The 22,837-nt window shown below is 49.7% G+C and overlaps 1 protein-coding gene across 1 annotated transcript; it reads left to right on the top strand.

The window, feature by feature from the left end:
• The first annotated feature begins 1,305 nt into the window (after window positions 1-1,305).
• On the top strand, window positions 1,306-21,691 carry NEFH (neurofilament heavy chain). Its single transcript, XM_079956558.1, has 4 exons — window positions 1,306-2,324; window positions 12,907-13,106; window positions 17,508-17,632; window positions 19,085-21,691. Exons 1-4 carry the CDS (start codon window positions 1,439-1,441, stop codon window positions 20,706-20,708), a joined length of 2,835 nt encoding a protein of 944 aa, XP_079812684.1. The 5' UTR covers window positions 1,306-1,438; the 3' UTR covers window positions 20,709-21,691.
• Window positions 21,692-22,837: the final 1,146 nt, after the last annotated feature.

The raw sequence follows: 22,837 nt of genomic DNA, 5'->3' as shown, positions 1-22,837 counted from the left end.
CTTCTGCGCATGCGCAAAGTGCAATTTAGTGCTTCAGCGCATGCACAAGCACCAAAACCCGGAAGTAACCCGTTCTGGTAATTCTCTGTTTGGCGCTGTGCGCAACCCGAAATCGAGCATCTGTAACCCAAAGCATCTGTAACCCGAGGTATGACTGTATCTGGCCCTCGGGACTTTCCTCAGGCCACGCCCCTCGCTGACTCTGCTCCATCCCCCCCCCCTTGCGCTTTCGCCCCTCTGGGATGTGCCACTTCTGGCTTCCATGGATGGAGAGAGAGTCTGTTTGGTACAAACTTCTGAAATGTTTCTGGCTTAATTGAAGCCTACGATACCGTCGCATCTGTTACTCCGCCCATTTTTGCCTCTTGCCACGCCCCCCATTGATATGCAGCCCCTGAAGGTTGCTCATGAAGGAATTCGTGGGCGTGAGCCCCGAGACCCTTTAAGTAAAATTAACCACCACATACTTCCAGCGGAAGGAGCCCCAGAACCTCTTAACAATGAAATGTGGATGTAATTAATGGGTTCATTTGTTCTTATTACAGGTTATAAAATACAATGAATGCTGTAAAGGAAAAATTAGTATGATATAGTAGCTCGAATATTATATTAAACAGAAGGTGGTTAATCCTATTTGTAATATATTGTGCTTTAAAGAAATGCAATCTGAATCCTGAAATATTGTTTAGTAGGCTAATTTATATTTATACTTTCAGCAATATTACTTTTGTAACACAGTTTGGTTTGGTATGGGGATTTTTTTTTTTAAGTGTCAGAATCTGGAGAAAGAAAAAGAAATCAATAAAACCATCACACATCTTGAGTTGGGGGAGGGGGAGACATGAGCCCCAGGACCTTTTTAATCGCACTAAACCATCATATGCTGTACCTCAAGCTGGGGACCCCCGAACCCCAGTCCCAGATCCTTTCAAACAATTAAACCATCACATATTTCAGGCCGGGAGGTGGAGGAAAGACGTGAGCTCCGGGACCTCTTAAACAATACCGCCCCACTCCCCAAAATAATATATCTCACGTTAGGGGCAAGACACATAATTTGGGCTCCGGGACATCTTTTCAAACGAGGAACCCTTCTCCGTGTCTCAGGTTAGGAAAGCGGGGTACTACTTTGAACCCCGGTACCACGGAAAAGCTCTGCAGAGTTTTCCTTTGGCAGGAGGGGGTGGGATGCGGGCACAGGTATATGTGTGAGAGAGGGGGGAGGGGGGAAGAAGCTGTTTCATCTCCTCTTCTATCACCCCGTCTCTTTCTCTCTCTCTCTCCCTCCCTCCCTCCTTCCCTGCTCGCAGAAGGGGCGGCCCCGGGATGCTCGGCGGCCGCCGGCGTGCGGTATATAAGAACCGCGGCGCTCCCTTCTGCCGCAGTGGCCTCTCTGGCGTGTCGCTCCGACGGCAGCGGCGCCCTCCCCGCCACCACCATGATGAGCTACGGCATGGACACGCTTTATAGCGGCCCCTCGTACCGCAAGGAGCCCGGCTTCGGCGGCGGGCGCTACTCGACGGCAGCCGCGCGCTCCGCAGGCGGCAGCGGCTCGTTGGCGTCGAGCGGCTTCCACTCGCAGTCGTGGTCGAGGGGCTCGGCGGTCTCCGTCTCCAGCTACCGGCGTCTGGGGGCGTCGTCGGCGTCCGGGGCCGCGGGGGTCTTGAGCCAGCTGGGCTCGTCGACTGAGAGCCTGGAGTCGTCGCTGAACGGCGACTTGCGCGGGCGCAACGAGAAGGAGGTGCTGCAGGCGCTCAACGACCGCTTCGCCGGCTACATCGACAAGGTGCGGGCGCTGGAGGAGCAGAACCGGCAGCTGGAGGCCGAGGCGGCGGCGCTGCGGCAGCAGCAGGCCGGGCGCTCAGCCATCGGGGAGCTGTACGAGCGCGAGATCCGCGACATGCGCGGCACGCTGGTGGTGCTGAGCGCCGAGAAAGGGCAGCTGCAGCTGGAGCAGGAGCACCTGGAAGAGGATCTGGCGCACCTCAAGCAGCGCCTGGACGACGAGAGCCGGCAGCGCGAGGAGGTGGAGGCGGCCATCCGGGCGCTGGGCAAGTTCGCCGACGACTCTCAGCTAGCCAAGGGCGAACTGGAGAAGAAGCTGCAGGCACTGCGCGAGGAGAGCCTTTTCCTGCGCCGCAGCCACGACGACGAGGTGGCCGAGCTGCTGCTCCAGATCCAAGGCAGCAGCGCCCTCCAGGTGGCCGTCGAGGCTCGCGACGCCGCAGCCCGCTCCGACGTCACCTCTGCGCTCAAGGAGATCCGCGCCCAGCTGGAGGGACACACCGTCAAGAGCTCCATCCAGTCCGAAGAATGGTTCCGAGGTGAGACTATAGACGGGGCGGGCCATCCCGGAAAGGAGGAGGGGGCGTCAGGGAGCTCCCCGACGGTGGGATAAGAGAGCTGCGCGCGCGGAGGGGGCAGCTTTGTCCAAAGGAGGGTGGGAGAGGTCACCCCACCCGCAACCCTTCCAAGGACATGGAGAGGGCCGTCGGGCAGTGGCGTAGCGTGGGTTGTCAGCACCCGGGGCAAGGCAAGTAATTTGCGCCCCCTAACCCTGGATTTGCGCCCCCTAATCCTATCCCTAACCCTAACCCCCAGATGTTGCGCCCGGTGCGGCCGGCACCCCCTGCACCCCCCACGCTACGCCACTGCCGTCGGGGAACCACTGGAGGGCCCCCAGTAGCTGGGCTGGGCGGGGGCGGCAGCTTTGTCCAAAGGAAGGAGGAGGCGGCCACTCGGGAACCGCCCCAGGAATAGGAAGGAAGGAAGGGGACGCCGGGGAGCCACCGGAGAGCCGGTAGGGAAGTAGGGCTGCGGGGGGAGACGCCTTAGTCTAAAGGGGGTCGGTCGGAGAACCATCCTGCAGTTAGGAAGGAAGGAAGGCGTGCCGGAGAACCACCTCAGCGGCAGCAGAGGGAGAAAGTGCTGTCTCCTAGCAGCCGCTTCATCAAAGGAGCGGCGAGGAATGGAGGGGGTGTCCCCGTGACTTCATAATCCAAGAGTGGACCCAGCCCCCCGCAACTATCTGGAAGTTTCAAAGCTGGGAGCGCGCCTTCGTCGGGAAGGGTCAGCGGATGGGGGGGCTGGTGGGTTTCATTAAAGATCCCCTTTCTCCCCCGCTCCCAGATAGCAGGGAGCAAAGAACCAGATATGATTCATTCCTCTCCAGGACTATATTTTCCTGGCTATTATTTTAATAATGTGCCGCCTCCTTATAGTCAAGCATAATAATATGTCATCATAATCGCAAATTAAATAATTGGCCGTTGTTAGGTGCGAAAAGGAGCGCTTGCAAAATTATCTGTAGATTTTTTCTTCTTTTTGGATAAAAAGCCCTTTCATCTTGCATATATTCAAGCGCAGGCTGCGAAAACTCCCTGTGAATCTTCACACACAAACATACCGGGCGAAACCTCTCTTTCTCTCACTTCTCTTCCCCACTCTCACATTCGCCTCCCTCCCCATCCCTGAAATCGCGCTCCTACCCCAAGGCAAAAGGGGAACAAGTCGCATGGAGCAGAGGAATTTCCAAATGTATTTTTTTCGGGGGGGGGGTTCTCTGCGTGCCGGGGTGGGGAACGGCATCCCTTGACAAGACATTACTCTGCAAAAATGGAGACCTTGTCATGGAAGTCTCCACGCAAAGGAAGGCGTTGCAATGGGGGCGTGTCCCTATTTCAGTGTCCCGTCCCCCCCACAGTACGTCTAAATAGCTTCAACTGGGAAACCTATGATAGCAACACTTACAGGTAAAGCGAAACTCGCCCTCCCCTCCTCAAGTGAAGCAGACGAACCGCGTAGAATTGCTTGTATAAGATAGGCCAATGCAGTGGACAAGATACTTCTGCGGGGGCGGTGGGGGGGGGCGGGGCGGGGATACTGGTCATCGCCCCACCCCAGCTGCTGAGTTGGGGGAAGATGTCCTGCCATGGAGGTCAGGCCCGCTAGCCTAGACAGAAAAAGATTAAGAAATGCGTTGGGAGGGGGAGAAATGTTGGGGGAAGGAGGTGGATTAAAGGAGTTGGGAGGTGGATGAAAGAGTCTCTTTCCAGAGTCTATAGCGAGGGAAGAAAGACTCCAAAAGGGGCGGGGGGCGGGGAGAGAATGCTTTCAGGGACTCGGGGGCAGTGGTGAACTTTGGGGATACCTGGACTGTGAGCGCGTTGCTCCATTGCACCAATACGAGGAGGGAGGGAGACTGAGTCAGCACTGTGGACAGCGGTGGAAGGAAAGTACAGTGGTACCTCGGGTTACATATGCTTCAGGTTACAGACTCCGCTAACCCAGAAATAGTACCTCGGGTTAAGAACTTTGCTTCAGGATGAGAACAAAAATCGTGCTCCGGCGGCGCAGCAGCAGCAGCAGGCCCCATTAGCTAAAGTGGTGCTTCAGGTTAAGAACAGTTTTAGGTTAAGAACTGACCTCCAGAACGAATTAAGTACTTAATGCGAGGTATCACTGTATTGCGTCGTCACTCTTGAGGGACAGAGGAGGGTGTCCTTTCATTCATTTGCTGGAGGTGCAGTTTCTACAGAGGAAAAAAAGATTAATCTATGCCTCTCCTTGGTGCAAAAGGCGGCTACATTTCCCGCCCCCCCCGGGGGGAGAACTGAATCTGTCACCAGTCCTATCCGTACTGCAGAGGTACCTAAGAAAAAAGGGGTCGATCCGCCTTGCTGCAGAGAGTGGGGAGAGAAAATGGTGGGGGTAACCATGTGTGGGACGAGGTTGCAGAGAGGGGGGGACGACGCGCGCTGTGTCTGGGCGCCGCTCCGCAGTCTCTGCTGAGTCAGTCCTCTCCTCCTGCAGTAACTTGAAGCCAAAGTCAGCTGCACGCGGGGAGGGGGTTGTGGGGCGGAGGCGGCTGCCAGGCTGGCGCAGGGTGTCTGACTTCTCTTCTTACAGCCCCTCCCCTCCCCAGGGCCCCGATCCTCTCTCGCCGCCCCATATCTCCTCCCCCTCTGGCCATTTCCCAGTTCCCTTGGGATCCACCCACACACCTACCTACTGAAGCGAGAGAGGCTCGCTGAAGTAGGGGCGGGGCGGGGGCGCCCCGGAAAGGCTGGTAACGTCGGGATCGGATGCAGTTGGGGCGGTCGGTGCAAGCGCTCGCGCCTTCCAAAATGAGTTAGGTGGGAGGGAACCTAAGCTGTCTTACACCGAGTCAGACCATTGGTCTGTCTGTGTAGCTCAGAGGCTACCCCAGAGATCCTGGGTGGGGACATTCCTAGCCCTACCTGGAGACGGCGAGGATAGAACCTGGGACCTTCTGCATGCAAAGCAGGTGCTTAACCTTTTTTCTACGACCTTCCCCCCCTAAACGGAGCCCTTTCGACTTCCAAGCACAGGCGGATTTCAGGGACTGCAGCAAAAGCAAGTTCTCAGAACCAGCCGGAAAGTTGGACAGCTCGAGTCACTGTCTCTACCACCTAGCCGCTCTTTTCCTCTCCACGCGCCCCCTGGCCATGCTAACCCGCATTCAGGGCCCCCGGGGTGAGGAGGGACGACGCTGTCCAGGGTCCTGATCCAGCATTTTTTCCCAAGACGCTTGCGTTATCATTATGGCAGGCGCGGGCGCTGTCCGCGGTGCTGATCCTCCATTGTGCCGTTGTCGGCGGGGGTCCTGATCCCGCTGTTCGATTGATTGGTTGCACATATATATCCCACCGTTCCCCCCCCCCAAGGAGCTCAAGGCACCGTACATGGTGCTCCCCCTCTTCATTTAATCCCTGCAACAACCCTGTGAGGTAGGTTAGGCTGAGAGGCAGTGACTGGCCCAAGGTCACCCACTAAGTTCCATGGCTGAATGCCGATTTGAACCCTGGTTTCCCAGGCCCTAGTCTGCACCCCTTTAGACCGTGCAGTAGGGGTTCAATTGCTCTGTTCCTCACGAAGACTGGCGCAGAGTGTTACTAGTGGAGAGAGAGAGGCTCCGATCACAATACCGCAATTTATTCCTGGGACTGGTGAGGGGAGTCACATATAACTTCTCCCTAAATTTACCTCCTCCTTCTTAGCATTGCAAGGGGAATCCGTGTTGTTGGAAGTTAGCGGGAGGGATATATTTTTACTTCCTACAGATTGGGAAATCCCTGCTGTTGTTGCAGTCCAGCTTTAACAGCTCTCTTGTCTTTCCTTAGCCATTCCTGTTTGGTAGCCACCAGCAATACCCTCCTCCTTTCATAAAGGCTGGCAGAAGCCTGGAGGGCAGCTGCAGGAATGTGAGCCAAATATCTAAGCTGGTTTTCCCACAGGCATCTGGGTGGCAGCTGTGAGAACAGGACAGTGGACTGGATGGGCCATTTGCCTGCTCCAACAGCCAAACTCTGTTTATGTTATTGTGAGGAAATGAAAAGCCTAGCTTATGGTGGCACCCGGTTATTATTATTTATTAAATTAAATGTTTCACATAGTACTTTCATTGTGCAAAAAGCAGCTTATCTCTTTCCCCTGGGGATGCAAACTGCAACCCACCCCCCAGCTTCTAGAATTATCTGTCCCACAAGCCCCTTTAAAGTATGTGGCGTGACAGCTCTTCAGCATGCCTGCATTGTGAAAATGGCACAGGCTTAAGAGTGAGTGGGATGTGACCTAATGGCTCTATTATAGTCCTGTCAGGCAGGTTCCCGTACTGAGAAGCGGCTTCAGATGAGATCGTCAGGTTGGCCCCACAACCTAAAGGGAACCACCCACGGAAAGTAATTGAGATGCACAGCTGAAGGTCACTTAATGCAGACAGGTCAATTCTAACACACACACCCTGCTCACAATACAAGGTGCTAAAAGGACTGTTCTTCTCCCCAATGCCCTATTGTATGGTCATTTGTAGAGGCTTTTTGAGTCCATTTTCATTACTGATTTTGGCTCCTGCGTTTATTCTAGAATGAAACCATCCAGACATCATAACGTATTGCCACTTCCTTAATTTCCCAATGGAGCAGTTAGTGATGGTCACTAAACAAAAATGTCACCACCCACATACAAGAGGCAGGTTATTGGCAAATGTGGGGGAGATATAAGGCTTGCAGGAATAAAAAAAGAGAAAGGAAAGGAAAGGGGTCTTTAAGTCCCCCAAATGCAGGTAGGGGTGGGACTGTTTGATCATGTACAGACAGAGTTTGTGAGGGGTGTTTTTATGGCTATGTTTATATAATCTATTCATCTTACCTTTTTACAAAAAACATTGCAACCTTTTAAAATATTATTAAAAAACACAGTAATAAGAACAAACCGGCTAAAGGCAATAATTAAAATACGCCAGAACAGATTTAGAACCTGCAGTTAAGATTCATTTCCTTCTGACCGTAGCCCAGTGATCAGCATCGTCTGCACCTTAGTTTTCAAAGGCGTGTCTGAATAAGAAGGTCTTAGGCTGTCAGCGGAAATATGACAAAGAGGAAGCCAGTCTAACCTCTCCTTGAGAAGAAATGCTGCTGTATGGGAGCAGCCGCAGAAGGGGCTCCTTTGTGGATAACCACCTGCCGTGATTCAGATGCCGGTGGGATTGAGAGAAGTTCTAATTTGGCAGCACAACTGCAATAGTGACTGATGGTAAACTAATCCCCCTGCCCTAGGCTTCCTGTCCTTGATCCCATAGTTGCTATGCTCTCCCCCAAAATAACCCTGTGGCAGAGGCCTTTCCCCAACAAGAATGGCTGCCTGCAGGCCCAGACATCACCAAGGCCAGCCCATCCAGCAAAGTGTGTGTCGAGGTTGTTGAGACCAGCTCTCCCTTTCTGAGAGGGGAGCCTCCTATCTGGAGGTCTGGAGTGGGGTTGTGTGAGCTTTGAAGGTGTAGATCAGTCAGGGCAACTGTCAGCTAATCTGTGTCTTCTAAGGCTCTCACTCCTCAGACACAGTACAGTCTCTCCACCAAGAAGGGGAGATTTGAAGTCTCTCTCTCTCTCTCTCTCTCTCTCTCTCTCTCTCTCTCTCACACACACACACACACACACAGAGAGAGAGAGAGAGAGAGAGAGAGAGAGAGAGAGAATGAATCAACATTGTCTTTTGAGGCTCTTTGTGCTCCCTATAATACTGAGTTCAAGGGACGCGGGTGGCGCTGTGGGTTAAACCACAGAGCCTAGGACTTGCCAATCAAAAGGTCAGTGGTTCGAATCCCCGTGACGGGGTGAGCTCCCATTGCTCAGTCCCAGCTCCTGCCAACCTAGCAGTTCGAAAGCACGTCAAAGTTCAAGTAGATAAAAAGGTACCACTCAGGCGGGATGGTAAACGGTGTTTCCGTGTGCTGCTCTGGTTCGCCAGAAGTGGCTTAGACATGCTGGCCACATGACCTGGAAGCTGTACAGCGGCTCCCTCGGCCAATAAAGCGAGATGAGCGCCACAACCCCAGAGTCAGTCATGACTGGACCTAATGGTCAGGGGTCCCTTTACCTTTAATACTGAGTTCAGGTGGTTGAGTGCCGACAGGATTTGAGCTCAAATTTGGCCAATGAGAAAGATATACAAGAATGCTTTGGTGAATCCAGAAGTCCGCAGTAGTGCGAAATACTTGCAGAAAAATTAAATTAGGGGACTTCCTCCCCGCCCCCACAAAAACCCCAACAACCAGCAGCCAAAATCAGCAGCCCCAGGAACTATGGAATAATGAATGTCAATTGGTGATGGAACAGGCAGAAAAACCAGGAAAGAGGAGCAGGGGAGAGAATAACTGGTTTGTTTGAGCCTTTTAGAGTAGGGCAGGCTGGAAATCTGAAAAGGAGCACTCTTAAAAAAGGGGGGGAGACACTGCAAATTTTTGTTGTGGATCCTACAATTGTGTTGTGTATGCACATGTTTTCCAAACATAACATCCCATTTTATACAATATAACAAACCTTTGGCTATCATAGCCTAGGACTTCTGTCAACCTCGATTAATGGTTTTCTAACTTTCTTTCTGATTTTGCATTTTATTTTAATAGTTATTGCTATAAAATCCAAATCCTAAATAAACCCTTTCTTGGTCCTTTTTCACAATAATTCATATAGTTCTCCTTACAAAACATCTTGCAATCCTACAAAGCACAGCCTTATTTTCAAGATGCAGGAAAATCTGTTAGTCGATGTTAGTTTCCATTGCTTAGGATGTGTTCATTTATGGCCATGAAGACATAGGTGTTTCCTTCTCCCCACCCTTCATTTCTGATATCACTTAAACCAAACAGCCTTTTTCTGACCTACCTCATCTATTTTTTGCTCTTCGTAGCCACCACTTGCCCATATCATTTTTCTATGGTCCCCTAGCTGGAAATGATCCTGGGAAAAGTTTATTCTATGGCGGCCATAGCTCAGTGGGGAACAGTCCTAGCTCAGTTGCAGATCATCTGCTTTGCATGCAGAAGGTCCCAGATTCAAACCCTGGCATCTCCGAGTGATTTTAGAAAAGACTCCTGTCTGAAGCCCTGGAGAGCTGCTGCCGATCAGTGCAGACAATACTGAAGTAGATGGACCAACAATTGGGCTCAGTATTAAGCAGTTTCTTATGTTCCTCTATGTATTCAGAGGTTAAATGCCTTTGAATGCAGAGCTGCCCTGAGCAGTTATGACATTTCCCAGCCACTGGTGTGTGTGTGTGTGTGTGTATGTGTGTGGAGACATCCTGCATTTATCTCAATCCCTTTAAAAACATTCCTAAATCAGAGGCTGTTATCCTGCCTTCTGGAGAGGAGTGTCATATGCTGACTACACATTAGAGAGGCAGTGTGGTTCAGTGGTTAAAGTGCCAGGCTTAGGACCTGGGAGGCCAGGGCTCAAATTCTCATCCAGCCATGAAGCTCACTTGGGGGGGGCAGGGAGGGGGAGAATGCCATACATGCCACTTTGAGCTCCTTTGAGAAAAAAGTGCAATAAAATAAAATAAATACATATTTTTGCACCATGGAGAATACAGCGTTCGTTTAGGCTCCATTCCATTTGCCACCTTTACTGCTGCTGATCCTCTCTGGAAAATCAGACGTACAAACACATTAAGGTTTGTTTTTCAGGATGCTGCAGTCAGCAATATGTGAATGCTGCGCGAGCCCTTCTGAAAGAGAGACAAATGATGTATGAGCAGAGATCAGAAGAGCTCACAGCTACTTAACAATAGCGTTCAACTGATTTGGGTTTTGTTTTTTAAGTTGCGTTTTTTCTTTTTTAATTTTAGCAGATCATTCATGAACCCAATTAAAAGGAAAAACCCTTCACCATCATCGCAGCACAGGTGACTGGAAAGCAGAGAGCAAGAAAGAGCTCACATTCATTCTCTGCTTCCATCTGCCTGCATATGTGGCAAGGCAGTAACACGAAGCATTATCCCTCCACAGGATGCCACCTGAAAACCCAAATTCCCCTCCCTGTCCCCTTGCATCTGGGAGCTATGGAACCCCTGCTGAATCTAGTGGGTGATCAGGATCAAACCCTCCTTTATATCCAAGGCTGTATACCTTATAGCTTACGACGCTGCAAACAACACACAGCAAGCCAGCAGCTTAAATAATACAAAACACAGACAAGAAGTACATATAAAAAACAGTTTTGTGGTTTTTTTGTAGAGGGCATATTGAGGCAAGACTATATACATTTGGGAGCAAGATTCATTCCACTTTTAAACCTGAACAGCCTTAAACGAGTGCAAAACCAGTATACTGTATTTTTTAAAAATCCGTTCAGAATGTTTTAATAATGCACAGTTCACCCCCCCCCCCGGAACTTGCCTAGTTCCGGATGGTGATGCTGAATCATGTTCCAGAGCCCAGCAGAGGGGGCTGGGCTGCCCTTTCGTCTCAGGAAGCGAAGTGATGGAGGCTTGGAGGTTCCCATCAGGGGCTGGCCAAAGCGGCTGAATTGTCTTAAGCCTGTTATTATCCCTTCCTCCTCTCTTTCCCGCATCTCTCCGCAGCTGTGCTAGCTAGGGCTGCTGGGATCTGTAGTCCAAAAGAGTTGGAGGGGGTTGGGGCAAGCGGGCCGGCATTGCCGTGATGGGCGTGGCCAGTGGCAAAAGTGGGCGGAGCAACAGGCTTCACTGCCGCCTGAGTACCGTAGGCTACATTTAAGCCATGTACAATTCAGAGCTGCCTACGGGCGTCTCTCTCTATCCAGGGAAGTAGGAGGCACAATCACAAGAATGCAAGTGGCCCATCTAATCCAGTATTCTCACAGTGGCCACCCAGATGTCCCAAAGGGAAGCCCAGAAGCAGAACCCCAGAACAAGAACCTTCTCCCCTCTTGTGGTTTCCAGGAACCGGTGTTCAGTAGCATTACTGCCCTCCAACCAGTGTCGGATTTACATATAAGCTAAACAAGCTATAGCTTAGGGTCCCACTCTCTTGGAGGCCCCCCAAAAAATCAAAGGAAAAAACCTCGGATGTACATTTCCAAAATATAAGATAAAAAGCAAATAAAATAAAACCTACATACAGCAGCAGTGTTTTGTGTTGTGTAAGTAATGGGCCCCGCCTGCTAGCCTGCTCCCTAAAATGTCACTGGTTTGCTCATTTCTATATATAGGGTGCCTACATTCTGCATCAACTGGTTGCATGGCAATATGTGCAAATGGCTTTCGGTACCTATTAGGTCCATACATTACCATGTAGCATATTTTCAACACAAAAAACACCGACAAGTTGTTGCTGACAAAGGACAGCTGGACATATGTTGTTGTTGTTTAGTCGTTTAGTTGTGTCTGACTCTTCGTGACCCCATGGACCAGAGCACGACAGGCACTCCTGTCTTCCACTGCCTCCCGCAGTTTGGTCAAACTGATGCTGGTAGCTTCGAGAACACTGTCCAACCATCTGGTCCTCTGTCGTCCCCTTCTCCTTGTGCCCTCAATCTATCCCAACATCAGGGTCTTTTCCAGGGAGTCTTTTCCAGGGAGTCTTCTCTTCTCATAAGGTGGCCACAAGTATTGGAGTCTCAGCTTCAGGATCTGTCCTGTCCTTCCTGGACATATAAAGGGCCCCATTACCTTCAGTAGCTTAGGGCCTCATCAAACCTAAATCCGGCCCTGCTTCCAACCGTGGAGGCAAAGCGAAGCCATCATGTCTAGCAGCCTCAATGAATAGCTTGGTCCTCAATGAATTAGTCCAGACCATGAATTCATCCAATCACATTTCAGGGGCACATTCCAGTATGGCAAAATCACTAAGTAAAGGGATAACAGAGAGCCTGAGGTCTGTCACATGGGAAGGGACACAGCATGTGGAGAGTCCCAAAGGCCATATTGAGAGCCCTGGAGGGGGCCCAGAATTTGGCCCCTGGGACTGGAGTTCACTCCTGTTTTGGACCATTGTGGATGGAGTAGGAACGGTCTGTACTTGGCAATCTTTCCTTGATGATATATTTTGGCATGCTTTGTGACTGGATAGATGCTTTTTCTTTCCCCCCCAATAATATTTATTTGATTTCATACAAACACATAACAAAAATAAGAAAAACAATAATAAAAGAAAAGAGAAAGAAATAAAATATTACAAACCTCACAAATAATACCCAAGAATACCACCACATACACAAATACAATAAAACTTAATTTAACTTCCAACTTCATAAACATATTACTTGACTTCCTCTAATCTCTTCCACCTGAATTTCCTTGTAATTGAATGTAGCAGTTTCCAATATTATTATTCCAAAAAACAATATTCCAGTTATAATCAAATTTCCTAACTTTTCTTATCATTCTGTTTCTCATTTATTTATTTAATCCTAGGCCTAATTAGTTCTTTCAAGTAGTTACAAATCTTTAATATTACAATATTTATTCAAATAGTCTTTAAATTTCTTCCAGTCTTCTTGATATTCCTCTTCTTTCTGGTTGTGGATTCTCCCAGTGAGATCAGCCAGTTCCATAAAGTCCATCACCTTCATCTGCCAATGACTGGATATATGCTTTTTCTCCTTTCCCTTCCCCACCTTACAGTGAGGCTGGACAAACTATCCGAAGCGGCCAAGGTGAATACCGATGCCATCCGTACAGCACAGGAGGAGATTTCCGAATACCGCCATCAGCTCCAGTCCAAAACCACCGAGCTCGAAGCTCTCAAGGGGACGAAGGAATCCCTGGAGAGGCAGAGGGCCGACATTGAAGACCGCCATCATGTTGATGTCCTCTCCTATCAGGTAATGTGTGGGCCAATGGCAGCTGCCTACAACAGACTCCCCCAACCAGGTGCCCTTCAAATATCAGGTCTCATCCGCCCCCCATGTGGGACAGCCACTGGAGAGGAAGGATGGGGCCATAGTCCAGTGATATCTGGGTTCACCACCTGGATTTAAATCCACCAGTTTTAGCTGTATAACCCAAGGGTAGCCCAGGATAAGCCAAGCTCTCTTAGGCGGAAAACAGACAAGAATGTTTTAGAAAAGAAGTGTTGAAGCTTCTCCCACTGACAGCACTGAAGGAAGATCTAGCTGCCACCCTTATCAACCACTGTCTGTGGACTGAAGAGGGTGTCACCTTGTCTTCAATTTGTAAAAATGTTACATGGAAAAAATACGAAAGACATTACACATACTTCTGTAAAACAAGAAAATCTTTAATAATAATAATAAAAATGGATGATAATCAATGGCAGTCCTACTCAGAGCAGACCGGTTGGAGTTAATAGGCATGGGTAACTTTGGTTTGATAATTTCAATGGATCTACTCTGAGTAGGGCTTAGGTGTAGTTTGTAAAGAACTCTTAGCACCCTTAGGAGTCCCCCGTTTCCCTCTCAGAACTACATTTTCCCAAGCGATTTAATAATGAATCCCTCTTCACTGGGAACTCTGGGAATTGTTGCTCTTAGAGTGGAATAGGGGGCTCTCCCAGCAACTCTCAGCACTCTTAACAAATGACACTTCCCAAGATTCTTTATATGACTGTATAAAGTGGTAAAATACTGCCTCTAGATGAGACCTAAGGCATACAGCTATTAAAAACAAAAAACAGACCTTAGGTGGATCTACACATGGGGGGGAAAACACTATTGAAACATTAGAAATGAAATCGTTATAAAAGAAGAAAAAAAACACTATGTAAAAATCGCATAGAGTTTTTTTCTCTCTCTCCGGCGCCATCCCGTGTTGCATGTTTATAACGCATTCAAAATGTTGGTTGTGTTTTTTTTACCAATGTAGCTGAGTCCCTTGTCTGATTGGCTTGAAGACAACCTCCCTCCCTTATACACACATGCAGATAAACATCAAACAAAAAATGCTCCACAAAGCAACCTTATGATTACAGTGGTACCTCTGGTTATGTACTTAATTTGTTCCGGAGGCCCGTTCTTAACCTGAAACTGTTCTTAACCTGAGGGGTTACCACTTTAGCTAATGGGGCCTCCTGATGCTGCCGCGCCGCGATTTCTGTTCACATCCTGAGGTAAAGTTCTTAACCCGATGTTTAGGGCTATGCGTCCCCCTGCGTCCCCCCCCCCCCAGGAAAAAAGCACTGGTTATTGTTATTGTCGTATTACAATTGGAGTGTGTGCCTTTTCAACTAAGCTCTAATTGGTGTGTCTCAGGCCTCTGCCAGTGGCAGTTAATGCCCATTGGGGCTGCTTGGGCAGAAGGCAGGGAGCCCAACACTAGGGGGCGTCAGAGCTGATGGCAGGCCGAGCCAACTAATTCTTAGTTTTGTCTCTGTCCTCCTCCCTGCCAAGTTCTACAAGGGGCAACAATGGGATGAAAGAGGAGGAAGCTGGCAGCCGGGGTCACTTCCTTGGACTCATAAGAAAGAAGGCTGGTGTTGGGCTGGCTGAGGGCAGGCAGAGGTTGGTGGCACCTCTGACCAGCCTCTGATGCTGTGCTGATCCCGGGGGGAAGGTTACCGTTGGCGTAGTCAAAGTCCGGTCCTGGGTCACTAGCCTGGAATCAGTCCACAAGGAGCGGGGCGAGGTCTGAAGCAGGAAGCCGGGCGGGGACAGGAGCACTGGAGAGTCAGGTCTGGGTCTGGGCAGGAACAGGTACTCAACAACGACGTTGCTCCCACAACCTGGGACCGGGCTGACTGGCCTTTATCTGTTCTGAGGCCAGGGGCGGTCCCGGCCTTCAGGAGACCCGCCTCTCTTGGCCTTAAGGCGAGCACTCCTCCTGGGAGAAACCAGTTCCCTTCGCCTCTCTGCCCTGAGCCTCTGCAGTTCAGGAGAGGCTGGAGGGTTACTGGGCCCAGGGGGAGACTCACCTGCAGGCACTGAGTCCTCAACTACCTCTGGAGCCAGAGTGGGATCACCTGGTGCCTGCTCCTGAGGATCCGGCACAGGTGCAGGCGCTTCAGAATCAAGGCCCTGCCCCAGTTCAGCTGGCCCTGGAGGCGGGGACTCCTGTGCAGGCTGGGATTCCTCTGGTTCATCCTCTGAATCGGAATCCCAGGCCATCACAGATGCCTTCCAGTAACTAGCAAAGTAGATCCCAGAAGCCTGAAATCTGCCTGCATTTGATCTAGCCAAAACCCAAGCACTTTCAAGCCCCATTCAGTTCAATGGGAGGGCTAAGCATGCACCGAAACCATTGCAGTCCCGCTTGAACTGCATTCAGGTCAAAGATGTTGAAGTCGTAAGGGGGAGAAAGAGATTTCACTCTTAAATATTCGTGTGTGTGTGTGTGTGTGTTTATTTAATTATTTAAAGGTAGTTTTAAGCCACCCTTCACCACAAAAGTAATTCCAGCGCAGTAAAAGGATTGAAACCACAAATACCAATTACAAATAATAGAAAACCAAGGGCAGATAAAACAAACAAGCAAACTGCTGCAGAAGCACTAACAGCAACATGTCAAGCATAAATATCCTGTGGCAGCCTGTAGTACTGAAAACTCATTAAGGGTGGGCACCTGCCGCTTTTTGGGAGTGTGGTGTAGTGGTTAGAGTGTTGGACTAGGACCTGGGAGACCAGGGTTCATGAGGAAACTGACTGGGTGTCCTTGGGCCAGTGGCTGCTTCTGAGCCTAGCCTACCTCTCAGGGTCGTCGTGGGGGATTAAATGGGGGACAGGGGTGAACCAGAAACACCACCTTGAGCTCCTGGGGGGGGAAGGTGGCATTTAATCACAGTCAATAAACAAAACAAATAATAGGACGGAACAGCAGCACGGAGCCTCAGATCTCAACTCTGGCAGGGGGGAAAAATCCCCGAGGATTTGCTGCCAGCCAAGAGGACCACTGCAGTCCCAGACGTGCGCTTGATAATAGACACACTAGATTAAACACCTCTGATGTTTCGGTACAGCTGTCCTGTGCCAGTACTAAACCCTGCTTACTATCGTGTCTGGGGCGCAGGTGGCGCTGTGGGTTAAACCACAGAGCCTAGGGCTTGCTGATCAGAAGGTCGGCGGTTCGAATCCCCGTGATGGGGTGAGCGCCTGTTGCTTGGTCCCTGCCAAACTAGCAGTTCAAAAGCACGTCAAAATGCAAGTAGATAAATAGGTACCACTCCGGCGGGAAGGTAAACGGCGTTTCCGTGCACTGCTCTGCTTTGCCAGAAGTGGCTTAGTCATGCTGGCCACATGACCCGGAAGCTGTATGCTGGATCCCTCAGCCAATAAAGCGAGATGAGCGCCGTAACCCCAGAGGTGGCCACGACTGGACCTAATGGTCAGGGGTCCCTTTACCTTTACCTTTACCTTTACCTTTACCTTTACCTTTACCTTTACCTTTACCTTTACCTTTACCTTTACCTTTACCTTTACCTTTACCTTTACCTTTACTATTGTGTCACATCTCGCTTGTGGCCCTCTCAGCAATACCTCCTCCTTTCATAAAGGCTGGCAGAAGCCTGGAGGGCAGCTGCAGGAATGTGAGCCAAATATCTAAGCTGGTTTTCCCACAGGCATCTGGGTGGCAGCTGTGAGAACAAGACAGTGGACTGGATGGGCCATTTGCCTGCTCCAACAGCCAAACTCTGTTTATGTTATTGTGAGGAAATGAAAAGCCTAGCTTATGGTGGCACCCGGTTATTATTATTTATTAAATTAAATGTTTCACATAGCACTTTCATTGTGCAAAAAGCAGCTTATCTCTTTCCCCTGGGGATGCAAACTGCAACCCACCCCCCAGCTTCTAGAATTATCTGTCCCACAAGCCCCTTTAAAGTATGTTGCTTGACAGCTCTTCAGCATGCCTGCATTGTGAAAATGGCACAGGCTTAAGAGTGAGTGGGATGTGACCTAATGGCTCTATTATAGTCCTGTCTTCTCCCAGACCTTTTAAATAATTTTACATTGCCACTACATATGGTAGCCTCTTCTACGTTTTGCCCTCCCTTCCTTTTTCTTCTCTATCACAGTCAAAGGCTTTGACTGTGAAAGAGCGAAACAACTTCATGATGATTGGGCAGATCTAGGGTGCTGGTGGCTACAAAAATAGCAATAGGTCTTCAATTCCTCCATGACCCTGGACCCGACCACTACCCCACATTGGTCACTGCTGCCCTTCGGCATCATTCACCTCACACTCTGCCTAATGCTAGGGCCAGCTTCGACCCTGTGGTTCACTCACTGGCCACCTGAAGATGATCCACACTCTTCCCTGCCTCTATTTCATAGGAGAGCATCGCCCAGCTGGACAATGAGCTGAGGAATACCAAGTGGGAGATGGCCGCCCAGCTGAGGGAATACCAAGACTTGTTGAATGTCAAGATGGCTCTGGATATAGAGATTGCAGCTTACAGGTAGGTGTCACATCATTTCTCTACTCTGACAGGCTCACAGGCGTAAGCTATTCCTCCTCCAGACACGCCATCATTTCCTTTCATGCTGTCGTCCACAGGCACATCCCTGTGCATGTCCAGCCTTGTTTTCTTCACCTCGGTCCTTCAATTCTACTCCTCCACAACCCGCTCTTTCCTTGTGTTTGTTTGTTTATTTATTTTAATTTTTAAAAAATATATATCTCATTTAAAAATGTATACCCTGATTTTCACCATCTAGGTCTCATAGCGCCATACAAGGATATTTTTTTAAGTACAAGATTTAAAACAAATGAAACCTCTAACATGTAAAAACTTTATAAAGTCTCAGAAATTTAAACAAAGAACACCTGAAATATTTTAAAACATCAGAGCAGCACTTGGGATATAAAAGCCTCCTGGAATAAAATGGTTTTAATCAGGCACCTGAAACTCAGCAGGAAGATGACCTATGCCTGACTTCTAGTGGGAGGGAGTTCCACAGAGTTGGGCCCACACAACTGAAGGTGCAGCTTCGTGTTGAGATGAATCATGCTTCTGGTCCCTGGGAGACCACTAAGATTGCTTCCCTGGGTGAGTTTTTAATTAAAACTGTGGCGTGTCTATTTAGACATAGATCTAGCCATTGTTTTCCAGGCACTTTTCTGGCAATGAGGCCAAGGGAATAAACATTATTCACCAGCCAAAGTAAAACAAATATATACTGGTCATCTTCACACCATACATTCAAAGCGCTATGGTGCTACTTTAAACATGGCTTCCCCCAAAGTATTCTGGGAGCAGTAGTTCAGTAAGGGTGCTGAGATTTGTTAAGAGACCCTTATGCCCCTTCCCAGAGCTATAATTCTCAGAGTGGTTTAACAATCAATCCCTCTTGCCAGGGAACTCTGGCAATTGTAGCTCTGGGAGGGGAATATAGGGTTCTCCTAACAGCTCTCAGACCCTTACTGAACTACTGCTCCCAGAATCCTTTGGGGGAAGCCTTACTGTTTAAAGTGATATCATAGCTTTATAAATGTACAGTGTGGATGTGGCCATTGCTGTACGCCCTCCTGGTTTTCTGCATTGTGATTGGTAAAGGTAAAGGGACCCCTGACCATTAGGTCCAGTCATGGCTGACTCTGCGGCGCTCATCTCGCTTTATTGGCCGAGGGAGCCGGCATACAGCTTCCGGGTCATGTGGCCAGCATGACTAAGCCACTTCTGGTGAACCAGAGCAGCACACGGAAATGCCGTTTACCTGGGACCGAGCAATGGGAACTCACCCTGTTGTGGGGATTCGAACCGCCGACCTTCTGATCGGCAGGTCCTAGGCTCTGTGGTTTAACCCACAGCACCACCTGCATCCCATATGGTGATTGGTACTTGCAGCCAATTGGTTTAGCAGACTCTGACTTCCTTTGATTTCTCCCACCCACCTTTTTTTGGAAACAGGAAGCTCCTGGAAGGTGAGGAATGCCGCATGGGAGCTGGGCTGGGCCTCTTTCCTTTCCCTGAATCCGTCCCCAAAACCCCCAGCATTTCCACCCACATCAAGTTCAAGAGCGAGGAGAAGATCAAAGTGGTGGAGAAGTCTGAGAAGGAGACGGTGATTGTGGAGGAGCAGACCGAGGAAGTTCAAGTGACTGAAGAAGTCACGGAGGAAGAGGGAGGTGAGAAAAAGGAAGAGGAGGAGGAGGAGGGAGAGGGAGAGGGAGAAGAGGAAGCAGAGGAGGGAGGAGAGGAAGAAGAAGGAGACGCAAAAGAGGAAGAAGAACAGGGAGAATCTGAAGGAGGAGAGGGTGGTGAAGAAGAAGAAGAGGGAGAGGCAAAAGAGAAAGAATCTCCATCAGCAGAAGACGCTCCAGAAAAAGCACCAACACCTACAGAAAAAGAGGTCAAATCTCCAGACAAGATTCAGTTGCCAGTGAAGGATGATGCCAAATCTCCAGCTTCCAAGTCTCCAGCTCCCAAGTCTCCAGCTCCCAAATCTCCAGCTCCCAAGTCTCCAGCTCCCAAGTCTCCGGCGGTTGCCTCCCCGACGCAAGAGGAATCCAAATCCCCGGCCAAAGTGAAGTCTCCAACAAAGGAAGAGGCCAAGGCTCAGGCAACAAAATCTCCTGAAAAGCCCGCATCCCCTACCAAAGAAGACTCCAAGTCTCCGGCAAAAGCTCCATCTCCCACCAAGGAGGAGAGCAAGTCTCCAGATAAGGTCAAGTCTCCGGCAAAGTCTCCGGCAGCAAAATCTCCGGAGAAAGGGGCAACCCCGACAAAGGAGGAGTCCAAATCTCCAGGGAAGGTCAAATCCCCCACAAAGGAGGAGGTGAAGTCCCCAGAGAAAGCCAAGTCCCCGCCAAAGGCCAAGTCACCTGAGAAGGAGAAGCCCCCACCGAAGGAACCAGCCAAGCCACCTGCAAAGGAGGCCAAGGCCCCTGCAAAAGAGGAGGAGAAAGCTCAGGTGAAGCCAAAAGCAGAGGAGAAGAAAGAGAGCAAGAAAGAAGAGGAGCCCAAGAAGGAGAGCCCGGCCAAGGATGTGCCAAAACAGGAAGCCAAGGTGGAGGAGAAGAAGGGGAAGGAGGAAGACCAGAAGAAAGCCACCAAGCCAGAGAAGGAGGAGGAGGCACCTTCCAAGGCAGAGGATAAGGTGAAGGAAAAGGAGACCACCAAGGCGGCAGCAAAGGCCAAGCCGGAGGCAGAGAAGGAAGCGGAGAAAGCCAGCAAGAAGGAGGCCGAGCCAAAGGCTCTGGCCAAAGAAGCGAAGGCCAAGGAGCCGAGCAAGCCGGCCGAGAAGGAGGCCGAGAAACCCAAGGTGGAAGAGAAGAAAGAGGAACCCAAGAAGGAGAAAGCAGAGCCCAAGAAGGAGCCGGAGGAGAAGCCCAAAGCCGAAGCCAAGCCCAAAGAACCAGCCAAGGCGGAGGTCAAGGAGACCCCCAAGGCTGAGTCGGCAAAGGAGCCGGCTAAAGCCACCAAGCCCAAGGCTGAGAAAGTGGAAAAGTCATCCAGCACAGATCCCAAAGACAGCAAAGCCGCAGAGAAGGCGGCCGCAGCAGAGGAGAAAGCGAAGAAGAGTGAGAAGTGAGAGGGAGGAAGCTGGAGGCACCGACGGATGTCGGAGGAGCTGTTCAAGGGCCCTCGCTGCCTCAGGACGGGCTCCTTTTTTTGCCCTTTCGAAGGCTGGACCTTTTCTGCTTAGGCGAGTGGTGACTCGCTCACCCGCCGAGGCATGGAGCTCATGTTAGCAATATGTTTATGTGAAAGAAAAATAAACCAGACACCCCAAATAAGCAATGAACCGAGCCGCCGCCACCCCCCAGAAAAAGGTGGTTCAATAATGTTATGATAGCTTCCGTAGCAGAATGTGATATACGCAGAATGCCACATTTAAACACTTGAATTTATTTAAGGAACGGGGAGAGGGAGGAGGGGAGGGGAATATCCAGAGCAAAACTTGACTGCCCTTTTCAAATAAGTGCATTTATTTCCAAGTACGGGCAACGATGGGTCGAATGCAATAAATGAATGTATACAGTTAGAGCTGGGATTTATGCTTTGGGAGATGTATAGTAGGCTAGAGAATTCCAAAACGATCTAGAAAAAAAAAATGCCTTGTCTTCATTTTCACACTGTCGAGAGCTTCATCCGTAGCTGGTCTCAGGAGGAAGGTCATTCAGGGCGCGTTTTATACCGGAAACCTAAACGGGTTTCAAATCTGGTTCCATTGCTTCGGTTCCTCGCTTCCATTCTTAAGGGACCCTGGGAAATGCAAGTTTACCATGGATACCGAAAAGGGATTTGTCAGCAGAATCCCTTTGCAGGGGAACAGCAGTCCCCAATGTTTTCTGGGAGGGAGCCAGGCCGGTCAAAACCGGTTGAAAACCTGGCTTAGGTTTGACGTATAGATGTGCCCTCTGTCGTTAAAAAACAAAAAACAAAAAACCATGCACACACATGCACACACTCACCCACTGGAAAAAAGAAGTGCACTACAGCAAGTCAAACGTTCACTTCCAGTTGCTTCTGTGCAATAAAAGCAAAGAAAATGCTTACAAAGAGCTGACTCTCTCCTCTATGTTGTGGTCTCCTTTCTGGGGTGTCAAGAGGGAAGGTTTGGCAGGTGGAGCTCAGTGGTGAACGATGTGCTTTGTATGCATTTCAGTCCCCTAGCATCACCACCGAAAGGGATCAGGAAGTAATGGCGAAGAAGTAATGGAGTTGTTGCCGGAGTGAAATCCTGGGCTCAATGAGCAAATATATTATTATTATTATTATTATTATTATTATTATTATTATTATTATTAGTGGTACACTGGTTTGGCATTGTCTGATAGGAAGTGTCTACAGAGGGTGGTGAATACAGCACAATATATTATGGGCTGTCCCGTGAATCCACTGGATGAAATAGCGGAAGAATGTTGCCTCAGGAGAGTGAGGCAAATTCTCAGGGATGATTCACACCCTGGCCGGCACTTTCTTGATCTCCTGCCCTCAGGCAGAAGATATAGAAGTATGATTAGTCGCACCAACAGGGTAAAGAACAGCTTCTATCCGTGGGCTGTTAGGCTGCTGAATGAAAAGATAACAACAGGGCAACTGACTTTCGGGTTTGGTGGGTGTGCGTCAGTAAACGAGGGGAATTAAGACTAAGGGGTGAGCTCGTGTGATCTCACTGTATACAAGTTGTACAAGTGACAATAAAGTATTTCAAATTTCAATAATAATAATAATAATTTTTTATTTATACCCCGCCCATCTGGCTGGGTTTCCCCAGCCACTCTGGGTAGCTCCCAACAGAACACTAAAAACAGAATAAAACTTCAAACATTAAAAACCTTCCCTAAGCAAGGCTGACTTCAGATGTCTTTTAAATGTCAGATAGTTGTTTATTTCCTTGACATCTGGTGGCAGGGCGTTCCACAGGGCGGGTGCCACTACCGAGAAGGCCCTCTGCCTGGTTCCCTGTAATCTCACTTCTCGCAGGGAGGGAACCACCAGAAGGCCCTCGGAGCTGGACCTCAGTGTCCGGGCTGATCAATGGGGGTGGAGATGCTCCTTCAAGTATACTGGACCGAATGCTCTGACCTTAGCTTCCTCTGCTCCTTTAACTAGGCTGTTAGAAACCCTCAGCATTAGGGACTGAGAAGCACTTGCCAAGGCAGCTCATCCCAGTCTAAGGCTTCCAGGATGGGTTGGGCCACAACTCAGAGCAAC

This window comes from Podarcis cretensis (assembly GCF_951804945.1).
Source record: "Podarcis cretensis genome assembly, chromosome: 16".
Classification (NCBI taxonomy): domain Eukaryota; kingdom Metazoa; phylum Chordata; class Lepidosauria; order Squamata; family Lacertidae; genus Podarcis; species Podarcis cretensis.
Note: the sequence above shows the minus strand (reverse complement) of the source record. Positions and strands in the feature narration are given on the sequence as shown.